This window comes from Trifolium pratense, linkage group LG3, assembly GCF_020283565.1.
Source record: "Trifolium pratense cultivar HEN17-A07 linkage group LG3, ARS_RC_1.1, whole genome shotgun sequence".
NCBI lineage: Eukaryota > Viridiplantae > Streptophyta > Magnoliopsida > Fabales > Fabaceae > Trifolium > Trifolium pratense.
Genome location: NC_060061.1, coordinates 27,568,019 through 27,578,563, shown reverse-complemented (window position 1 = coordinate 27,578,563; position 10,545 = coordinate 27,568,019). Strand labels below are relative to the sequence as shown.

Here is a 10,545-nt window from a genome sequence, read left to right as displayed (position 1 = left end):
CTTGTGCGAGCCTAAGAGTTTTGTGCTAAGTTTCAGCTGCGGCAACAACTATAATGTGTAACTCTAACATATGGAAGATGAAGATGCATAACTTTTTCTCATGGAGATTTTAGACAAATAAATCATAGAGTTTTTGCCATAAGATAGATAAATTAAAATTTTGTTAAAACATAGAAGGTAGACTTCCTGATATGGTGGTGGTGATAATTAGCTTTTGGGTTAACTTTATATAGAGCTTGTGTTTGATAATTAGCTAAATTTACATATTCAACATTAGTGTCTCCAAGAATTCTTTGTTTTCAATTGCATTAATAGGAAATTGTAACATACAATATATATTTTAATAATATTTTGCAATGCAATTAAAATAATAACATGATGCATCGTTCCACCTTTCATTGCTTGCAATTCATTTTTGTCTCAATTCAACAACAATAAATTGTGTTAGTTTTATTATAAAATTTTCTTATTGATGCTTGCTTGTGAGCAACTCAATCTTCCTTGTAAAAGACTCTCTCCACTTTCATTCACACCCTCACATTCACTCTGTTCTCTAACTCCTCAACAACAACTCACACACTTCCAAATTAGGGTTAGGGTTTCATATACAAGCAGTGGCGAGTATACCGCTGGGCATGCCTGGCACGTGCCTGGGCTGCCCTTCTTATATATATATATATTTTTTTTTTAAATGAAAACAAAAACAGAAAAAGGAAGAGTTAGAATTCGCTTTCTCTTTCTCGATCCCTCTCTCTCAAAATCGCTGTTCCTCTCTCACCCACCGCCACCGGCCGCCGCTCTCAATCCCTCTCTCACTGCTCTCAATCTCTCTCCCTCACCTCGCCGTAACGCCGTTCAATCTTCCGCCGCAGCCGCACCACTGCTCAGCTCACCGCGCCGCACCACACCGCACCGCACTCACTCTTTCTCTTCGTCTCGTTTCAGGTAAGCAAACTAACATACTGCAATTAATTTTTAACAACCTAACCTTCTCAATCTAGAATCTTTGTTTGATGATTTGGTGTTGTTTTGAATTTTAAATTTATTAAGCTGTTTTGATTGTTAAGTGATTATATAAATAAGCTGTTTTGGTTATATAAATAAGTAGTTTTGGTTGGTTCTGCAATAGTGTTTTTGTTCTAAAATAGTAAGAATGAAGGGTTTTTGTTCTAAAAACTATTTGATTTCATGATGCCTCTTGTTGTAAACTAACTTGGTGATTTTCTACTTTGTGATATTATTGTCATCGTAACTGCAACTAAAACTTTGTTTAATTGTGGACATTTGTGTTGTGTTCACTTTGATGGATCAAAATCACCTTTGTTGATGAAGCACTTTCTTTCTTTTATAAGCTGATGACAAACCTTGTATTCTTGATCTTAATTTTTCTCTTATACACAATATTAAATAAGAATAAGATAGTCTTGTGATATTTGTATTCAGTTTGAAATGTAGTCTCGTTGATCAGATATCAGTTTCTTTCTCACAGTTGTTTGTTATGGATTTCTTTCATTAGGGGAAATTACATTATATTATGTTGATTTCATAATTGACCAAGCCTTACAATAGGCATACTACAAGTGTATATTGTGAAGAATATTTTCTTTTGCATAAAAAGAGAAGTACTAATGTAATTTAAATATGTTTTTGAATTGCAGAAACAACTTTGTCTTTTAAATATTATTGTATCTAGAAATTTGGTTGATAAAATTCCCTCCAAAATTTTGCCTAGGCTCTCTAATATTACTGGAATCGCCACTGTATACAAGCAAAACCTTCTGTTTCCTTTGACTCCATAAATGATCCAAATCCCGCGCGTATACTCTCTCTTCCTTCATACGCAGCAAACGCGAGCGAGAACTCAGCAAGTTCAATCGCAACCCACCTTCTACCGCGAACGTTGAAAACCGAACTGCAAACTCAAAACTGAAAAATTAAAAAAAGTCTCAATACTTACACGTTCATAGTTCCCAAGCATAAACCCTATTTCCCAAATCTAAAATTAAACCAAAATTGAACCCTAATTCCTCAAATCGCACCATCCCAATCTCAGTTCGTGAAGGTAAATAGCATTCGAGTCTGGGTTTGTGAGGTTTCAGCAGTTAGAAGTTTCGATTCTGGGTTATCATTCGAGTAACATTCAATTATGGGTTTGTGATTTTTTGCTTGTTATTGCTGTTTGTTCTTATTCTTTAGTTATTACTGTAGTTTGTTATTTGTTCTTTTTCAATACTGGCTTTCAACTAGCACTGTGACTGTAGATTTGCAAATACTATTCTTTGACTGAACTGAACCATGAACAGTCCTACTGAATGGTGAGGTTTTTTAGTTAGTGGAAAGGATTTTGCTCCTATAGGATTTTATAACAACTCAAATTTTAAATAAATCAAACAACACTTCACTGATGTGTTTTTGCTGCTGTTTTTTTTTTTTTTTGTGTTTTGATGTGTGTTTTAGTTGGTAGAGTCAAGCCTCGTGAACTCTTGATCTAATGTGTTGGGGTTACTGCATTATGCTAGCTTTTAATTTTGTTGATAATCAAATATGTGTTTATTACGACTTAATGTTTTGGTATACAATATCATTTGCATATTTGATTTATAAATCATTTTTTTTTGGGCGGCCGGCCAAATATCTCCGCCACTAACAATACCCCTTTTCGTTTATGATGCAGAATACAATTAGCTCCAAACTTGCCGCGTCGTCCTACCTCAGCAGTACAATTACAAACACGCAAGGTTTGTTTGATTGAAGTTGAAGTTTCAAAACACACTCATCTCCCTCTACTCGTCTTTGTTCCAACAGCCACCCACCGTCGACAACCGCGCATGAAGGTTTGTCTAGAAAAATGGGAGGGTCAAGGAGGAAAGGCACTGTGATACCACTCGACTCACAGTTCCCCGCAGAGGAAGTCCATAAGGCTACCAAGCACTTCCAAGACGCCATCACTGAACAGAACAATGACCTCCATCGCCTGCAAGCTTTTCTCAACGACAATAACAACATTATCAACCTCGTCCAGAAAATCCCCGAACAACTCTCTCACGATGTCATGGCAAGTCAATCCTTGTTTTTTGTTTTGGTTTTTCTCCTTTTTTTATTACCCTTTTGTAAAAAAGTTTCAAAATTTGAAATGGGGTTCTCAGGTTCCATTTGGGAAAGCAGCGTTCTTCCCTGGTCGTTTGATTCATACCAATGAGTTCAAGGTGCGTTTTTTAATGTTTTTTCTTTTTCAATTTGTTTTTTTTTTTTTTCTTTCAGTGGTGACGTATTTTTGGTTGTTAGGTTCTTTTGGGAGAAGGCTATTATGCAGACAGAACTTCAAAGCAAACAGTTGAGATTTTGCAACGAAGAGGGAAATCATTGGATTCACAGATTGAATCTCAACAGGCTATGATTAACAACCTTGCTTCGTTTATCAATGTCACAGATTCTGAAGTAGCGGTTTGTCTCACAACTTCCCTCATTTGTTTCAAGAAACTTTCAATTTCATTTCTATTGAGGCAATTTTGACATTCACACATGTATTATGTTATCTTAGCTGTTTAAATTTGTGGGTGAACTTGGTAGAGTCATGCTGCAATGTGTTACGTACTGCTCTTTTTGTTTTTAACATTGTCTTGTGCTACATTTTTTTTCTTCTTATGTCTTAGCATGCATTGCTTAGCAATTAGTGTTAATAGTTTTAAAGTTCACATAAATTATTAATTACTGTTATGGTTTAATTGGTGCAGGGGGGTCTTGTGGAAATAAGGGAAGAATATGTGGAGGACGAGGACAAATCTGACGAAGAGGAATCTGAACCAGGCATGTTCTTTTCTTCTTACTTTCCAAAATTTTAGATTTATATAGGATGTTAGTCTATGTTCATTTATCATTATAAACAGAAGATGGCAGGGAGGTGTGGAAAATTGATATGAAGTTGATTTCCTTTCTCTAAAGATTTTTTATTGATCAAGATTATTCTAATATCTCTAATTACTAATTGTCATTATCTGTCAAGTCCTAATTATGTTAAACTTCGATTTTTAACATTACATTATGTTGGTTTTATTAGCTATTAGCATATAATGGAAATGTTTAATTTGGATTTGCATGGAGGATATGAAATTTCCTGGTTGCTTATTTTTAAACACTAAATTTTCATTTTACATTTTGTTATATACAACTTCAGTTTGCACTACTTACAATTTTTCCCCATCTCTTTTCCGCTAACTCAGCTTTCTGATACCACTTGTTGGTTAAAATAATGTTTATTCATGTAAATTTTTACCGCTCAAATCAGTTTTACAGCACAACATGAACCCAAATGAATACTCATGCTCAGCAGTGGGTACATGTATCAAAACACATTAGATAGACATCCATTTACAACCGTGTCACTGGGTGTATGTATAGCTTAAAATATAAGAAAAATGTCTTATAATATCTGGATATTATCTTGAATTATCTCATAGGATTAGTTTCTCATCTTATCTCAGTGATCAGTTTCCTTATCACTTAGTTATTATTATCATAATCTGTTTCTCTATAAATAGAGGTTTACTGCTCAATCTTTTGGTATCATCAAACATAATCATATTTTCAAATTATTCTGCGTATGTTTGGATACGCGTTTCTGCACATCAAACGCGCGTTTCTGCCCCTCAAACGCAATTTTTCACTTTTGCATGATGTTTGGTAAAAGAATGGAAAATCGATTTCACTCCTCAGATTCGATTCTACAAGAAGCTAGGATTTGTAGCTTTCACGTTACATTGAATCGATTTTGAAATTTTAATTTTGTCTGGAAAATATTTTTCACCAATATTTCCTCTGTTTCCTGTGTCTGGCTACGGCTACCTTTATTACCCTTGGTTGAAGAAGATAAACAGGATGGACTCAATTTAATTTTCCACCCGGCCCATTTAAGTTTTACCTGAGATTTTCATCTGTTTTTTATTTTTATTTTTTTATTTTTTTATTGTTGTGGCTGTGTGGGCATGTTCAAACTTCCAAGAATAAAATATCTCTATTAATTATTAGTACTCTAGTACTAGTACTAGTATTTTTTATTTTTTTACGGTAGTACTAGTATTTATTTATTTTTACAAAAAGTTGCTATTTTATTGTTATGCTTCAACTTCCGTAAAAAAAGTTTATATATATATATATATATATATATATATATATATATATATATATATATATATATATATTACGGACAAAAATGTTGCTATATATTTTTTATTACTTATTTTATTTGTTTTTAAAATACTTATTTCATTTTATTTTTGACATAAGTTGCTATATATTTTTAGGTTACAAAGTCAAATAACTTAAAAGAAAACACTATTATAAAAAAAAGTAAAAGAAAAAACTAAAATAATGCAAGGAAAAAAATAACTATGAGATCTGTATGTTTGGTTTCAATTCTGGAGCAGATAGAATTGATTCTAGACGTTTAGAATTGATTCTGGCTTGTTTGGGTTCTCAAAAGTAGAATTGATTCTGTCTCCATAATTGATTTTACTTGAAGCTAGAAATTGTAGCTTCTGATTCTAGAATTGATTTTTACACTCAAATTCTTTGTTCAACTCACTTTTGTATGAATATATCCAAACATAAATCAATTGTATCAAACTCAATTCTATCAAAATCAATTCTGTCAAACTCAATTGTGTCAAAATCAATTCTGTCCACCGCAGAACCAAACACATACCTAGTTTTAAATACACTTAAAATCCATTTTGGTAAATGTACACCTAAAATCAATTTTGATTCAAACTATCCAAACAACATAAATTGATGAGAATCACTCTTACATCAACGTATCCAAACAAAAATCAATTCTACCAAACTCACTTTTAACCAAAATCAATTCTGTCAAACTCAATTCTAACAAACTCAATTCTCGTCACCGCATAACCAAACACACACTCTGTATATTCATTCCTTCTTTTATCCAAAACTCAACTTGTATCAGAGACGTACCATACTCCGTTACTGGCTATGACACTATTCTTCTGCCAAGCTCCCCAAAGTAGTAATCTTACAAAAATATTGTACTTTATTCTTGAAGTTAACCATACAGAAATATAAATTTCAAAAAAAAAATATTTGAGTGGGCTAATTTAGCTTAAAAAAAAAACATTTAAAAAAAAAAACAAACAAAAAACCATACACAAATATGGATCCTGCCTTTATTTTTTCCTTCCTTTTTGAAGAGTTCATTTCAGGGCTTAAACAGCATTGGGCGTGCCCCATGAAATAGTTTGTTGTATGTTTGACATTCTTGACACATACCTCTATCAGTCACAGAGATCGCCAATGGGCAATCCCTTGGAGTGTTGTAAGTCACCTTAACACGCTCTCATGTGAAAGTTTTATGTTCATCACCATCAAGCACGCAATCTATGACATTCGTTTGATCTCGCAGACTGTCTCGCCCAGTTCATAGGCATCTGCTAAGTCTATTGGGCTATAGTTATGCAACCTTTGCTGCAGTTGTTTCTTGAGCTATGTGTGTCCTAAGTGGTTCTACTTGTTGACAGTTGACAATATTAATCACTGTTCTCTAGGCAGTTTTGCTTTTGTTTTTGGTTCTTAGGTTTCTATCAGTCATGTTGGCTTCATCATGGTTCTGTTTGACAAGATTTTATTTCTGGTTCTGATTTATATGTTCTATGCTACCTAGCCTCACCTCACGTTGGTCACTTATGTTGTCTATTTCAGCTTCTGTTTCAGTCGAGCTCTGTCTTGTCTCAACCCAAACACAACGACCACATGTTTTGTCTCGTTGGTAGTTCCAAGCTTTTTGTTGACATCTTGTTTGTAGTCATATGTCCAAGTCACTCTTAACCTAGCATGCTTTCTGCGTTCTCTCCATCGGTGTCTAACGGAAGGTTCTCTAGTCATTGGTTTTGACACCCTACTAAAATAACTGTTGATTGTCTAAGGTAGTCGCCCTGTCTAGCCACCATGAAGGCTAAATTGCCAGCACCAGTCACATATAACTTTGTTTCATCATTTCAGTTTGTTCTTGACTCCCCAATAGTAGTTATGGTTTATTCTTACTTGTTTTGGGCCTACCTATTGCAGTGCTTTCAGATGATTCTTTGGTGCTATTGGTATTCTTTGGTTGCACCATAGTTGATATTTAGGGTGCGTTTGGTCCGTTAAAGAGTAAGTACCGGACAGAACAGCACAAGACATAACAACACAACACATGGCAGAACAGCATAGAACAAATTTTTATGATATTGAACAATTTTTTGTTTATATGATATTTGGTGAACAAAATGATATTTTGGTATTTTAGACAAGTTGTACTTGGGACAAAAAGTTGTGCTGTGGTTTAGTGAGGGACAAAAAAATCTGTTTTTGTGCTGTCCCTTGGCTCCAAATTTGTCCAGTCCCTGAAACAGTTTTACAATCAAACACAGTACAACTGGAGTTGTCCTGTCCAGTCCCTTGTTTTTTAGCAGATCAAAGGCACCCTTAGGCTTCTGCTGCTATTTTGTAATTTCTATTTCGTTTGAAGTTACAACACTTTCCATGTAAGCACTGTCCCGAGTATAATTTCAAAGAGTTTATTTGTATCAAGCTTAAACTTGAGGAGGAGTGTTAGAACATTTGAAAAAATATCATGATATTATCTTGAATTATCTCATAGGAGTAGTTCACTTGGTTATTATTGTGATTCATTTCCCTATTCAATTAGGAGTCATGTAATAAAGAGAGGATAGTGCTGAATCTTTTGGTATCTTCAAATTATTACATGTATCTTCTTCTTGTTGGGCAGGTTACATATATTTTGTACATCAGTTTTTGTTATTTTCAATCTTTACTTCCAAGTCTATTAACACATTATTCTTTCCTTGAACTGATTTTACTAACTTTCTCACCTTTAAGTTTCTTGTTTTCTTTGTCTTTTTATTTTTTTTCTCAATGTTGTTACTCTAGATTTGAAGGTTGATGTGAGCATGTGTTTTTATCATTAAACTTTTTAATTTAAACTGTTTAATACACTAGGTCAGAACAATGCACCAACCAATGACCATACTTGTAAATTTGTTGGAAATATTGAACTTATGATTGGATGCAATGTCAATATCAATTTTCAGATTCACCTATCGAAGATGCTCCTAGTTCTGGGAATGATACCACCAAAAAAGTGGACTATGCTTCATTTTTAGCATTAATGGATGAACTTGAGAAAAAAGAACAGTTTGCTGAAGAAAATGGTGATTGCAGTGATCAAGATGAAGAAACTGCTGTTGATTTTGATGATAGTCCTTATCAGGGAAACAGCCCCCAAAATTCAGAAGTAGTATCTTGATCAATATGTTGTTTCTGGTTTAGAAATCTTGTTTATAGGCTATGAGACAATGAACTGTGATAACTTATGATTTATTTTCCATGAAGTAGGGCAGTAGTCAAGTCATACCGCTGGACCAGACAAACAATAGAAATTCAGCAAATAAGTTTCCAAAAATGCATAATCATCAAGAAGATACAGCTGATCAGTTGAATGTAAGAAATTATCTCTCCGTTGTCTTATTTCAGCTTTTAAGTTGTTTAATATGTTATATAACTACTCAGCTGAAATAGAATATGCTTTAACATTCTGATTTTGAAAATGCAGTTTGCAAATTTGGCTGTTCAATCTCAGGTCAAAGGTTGGTATTCAAAGTTCTCTCCGCACTCATTTTCTTTGTATATGCATTTTTCATGGTTCCGTCATCCGTGTATCGATAAACGACTGCTTGTGCTGTTTGCATCCATTCTAGAACTGATTTTGTGTTGTGTCTGATCTACCAGAAGGGAAAAGCTTTGCACAAAATGTGAAATCCGGTGATCCCAGTGTGAAACCTCCCATACTTCCTACAGAGAAGACATCTCAAGCAACTTCTGCCTCAAAAACTGAGGTATGAAAATCTTTTAATGAAATACTGCCTTGCTTTTCCCTGAGATTACAAACTAATGCTTATTTTGAAGTTGGAATTCGAGTTTGTTATTTTTCGGTATGCCTTAAACTGTATTGAGGTTTCACTGTTCTCTTCTCTTAAATAATTCTATCTCCATCCTTATATGTAAGACCCCCTTAACTAATTCACACATTAAGAAAGTCAGTTAATTTAGTTAGATGCATAAAATTTGGTAACAAATTGTATTATTTTTTCAATATTCTCTTATCATTATTGAGACTCGTCATCTCACTCCTCTCGCCTAATAAATCATCTACTACTTGATTTGTATTGTGACAAGAGAGATGATGAAGTAATCAAGGTCATTTTAATAAAATTAATTATTTTCAAAAGTTAGCAAAAGGAGGAATTAATGCTCGGATAAGTACTCCTAAACAGTCGCTTTAAAAGTTAAAATGTTTTGAAGATCTTGACGGAAACTACAGCTTAAGATTTGAGATTTCATGTTTGACATGTACAATTATTTCCTTTACAGGTTCAACACCAAACTTCACAACCATTTGATAGACGCAAGGTTTGTTTAATCTTTGCAATCTTTTCCCTCGTGAGCCATAATACCGTTACAAAAATACGCAGCAGTTGATAATTTTCTTGAATAAATTTTTTCTGCAGGCTTTCACAGGCTCAATCGTAGAGCATGCCGAGAACTTAAAAAAAGCTTCCGGGGAACAAAATTCAACTTCACAGGTAGATTAACTGAGTTATGAATGGCATGTTCTTAATAAAAGAATATTTGCTTGTGAACATGGTTTTTGGACTATGATTCTTTGCAGTTTCATCATTGACTTAAATCTATGACGATGATCATGAGTTTGGTATTTTAACAGGTTTCCGGTTCTCAACCTTCAAAACCAGTCTCCAGATTCAAAATGCAGAGAAAATAGGTACAACACTATGAGAAGGTTGTTTGAAGCTCTAGGAATGTGCTTGTTAGAGTGCTCTCTGCATAGATTGATGAATCCAAAGAAACAAAGGGCATACTTTGTATCACTTTTTACGAGCTTTCTGCTTTGTAGTGGATTGGAATGAAAATGAAATCTTTTATATCTTTTTTCCATAGTATAGTTGTACTTCATTGGGGCACGAGAAGCGAGTCATCTTTCTTCTTATATCTCAATTTTCTAACTTCTCCATCTCAAATTTTTATAAACACCAGAAGCGAGTCTGCTTACAGATTGAGCACATTTTAGGAAGGTGTAGCAATGTGCACATTTTCTAATTAAATTAAAAAACCATTACCCTTTATAATTTAAAACTAACACATTGAGGGTTAATTTAGTAAATTTTATTAAATAATGTACATCCATCTTGCTAATTTACACCCATTAATTAATAAACATTTTTATGTTCGTAACATACAATTATAAGCATGAAACAAGCTTCCAGTAAAGAAAAAAACATGACAGAGGCCACATAAATACAGCATTTAAAATACCATCGTAAAATTCGGTGCTTTATAAGCAAAAAATAAAATGGAAATGTTTAATTGGCTAAATTTTACTCTTATATAAGAATAAGGGCCTAGTTTATTTTTGAGTTTATGCAAACAGCTTATGTAATATAAATTAGGTTTTAT

General features: G+C 33.6%; 1 protein-coding gene across 5 annotated transcripts; it reads left to right on the top strand.

Annotated features, from left to right (window-relative positions):
* The first annotated feature begins 560 nt into the window (after positions 1–560).
* LOC123913603 (RNA polymerase II subunit 5-mediating protein homolog) lies at positions 561–10,028 on the top strand. 5 transcript variants are annotated; one of them, XM_045964393.1, is made up of 13 exons: positions 692–945; positions 1,733–2,150; positions 2,675–3,055; positions 3,147–3,206; positions 3,286–3,444; positions 3,735–3,807; positions 8,106–8,308; positions 8,410–8,514; positions 8,627–8,660; positions 8,803–8,909; positions 9,445–9,483; positions 9,582–9,656; positions 9,797–10,028. In XM_045964393.1, exons 3-13 carry the CDS (start codon positions 2,849–2,851, stop codon positions 9,851–9,853), a joined length of 1,119 nt encoding a protein of 372 aa, XP_045820349.1. In that variant the 5' UTR covers positions 692–945; positions 1,733–2,150; positions 2,675–2,848; the 3' UTR covers positions 9,854–10,028. The 5 variants fall into 5 exon arrangements, with proteins under 5 accessions (XP_045820347.1, XP_045820349.1, XP_045820346.1 ...); XM_045964390.1 differs by having other exon boundaries at positions 1,659–2,150; XM_045964392.1 differs by having other exon boundaries at positions 693–945; positions 1,659–2,062.
* Positions 10,029–10,545: the final 517 nt, after the last annotated feature.

Excerpts from the sequence above, each read along its gene's own strand:
- LOC123913603 (XM_045964391.1), top strand. The coding sequence starts at position 2,849 with ATGGGAGGGTCAAGGAGGAAAGGCACTGTGATACCACTCGACTCACAG. Across the intron at positions 8,910-9,444 it reads CTTCTGCCTCAAAAACTGAG|GTTCAACACCAAACTTCACA; the intron begins GTATGAAAATCT and ends TTTCCTTTACAG. Across the intron at positions 9,657-9,796 it reads AACAAAATTCAACTTCACAG|GTTTCCGGTTCTCAACCTTC; the intron begins GTAGATTAACTG and ends GTATTTTAACAG.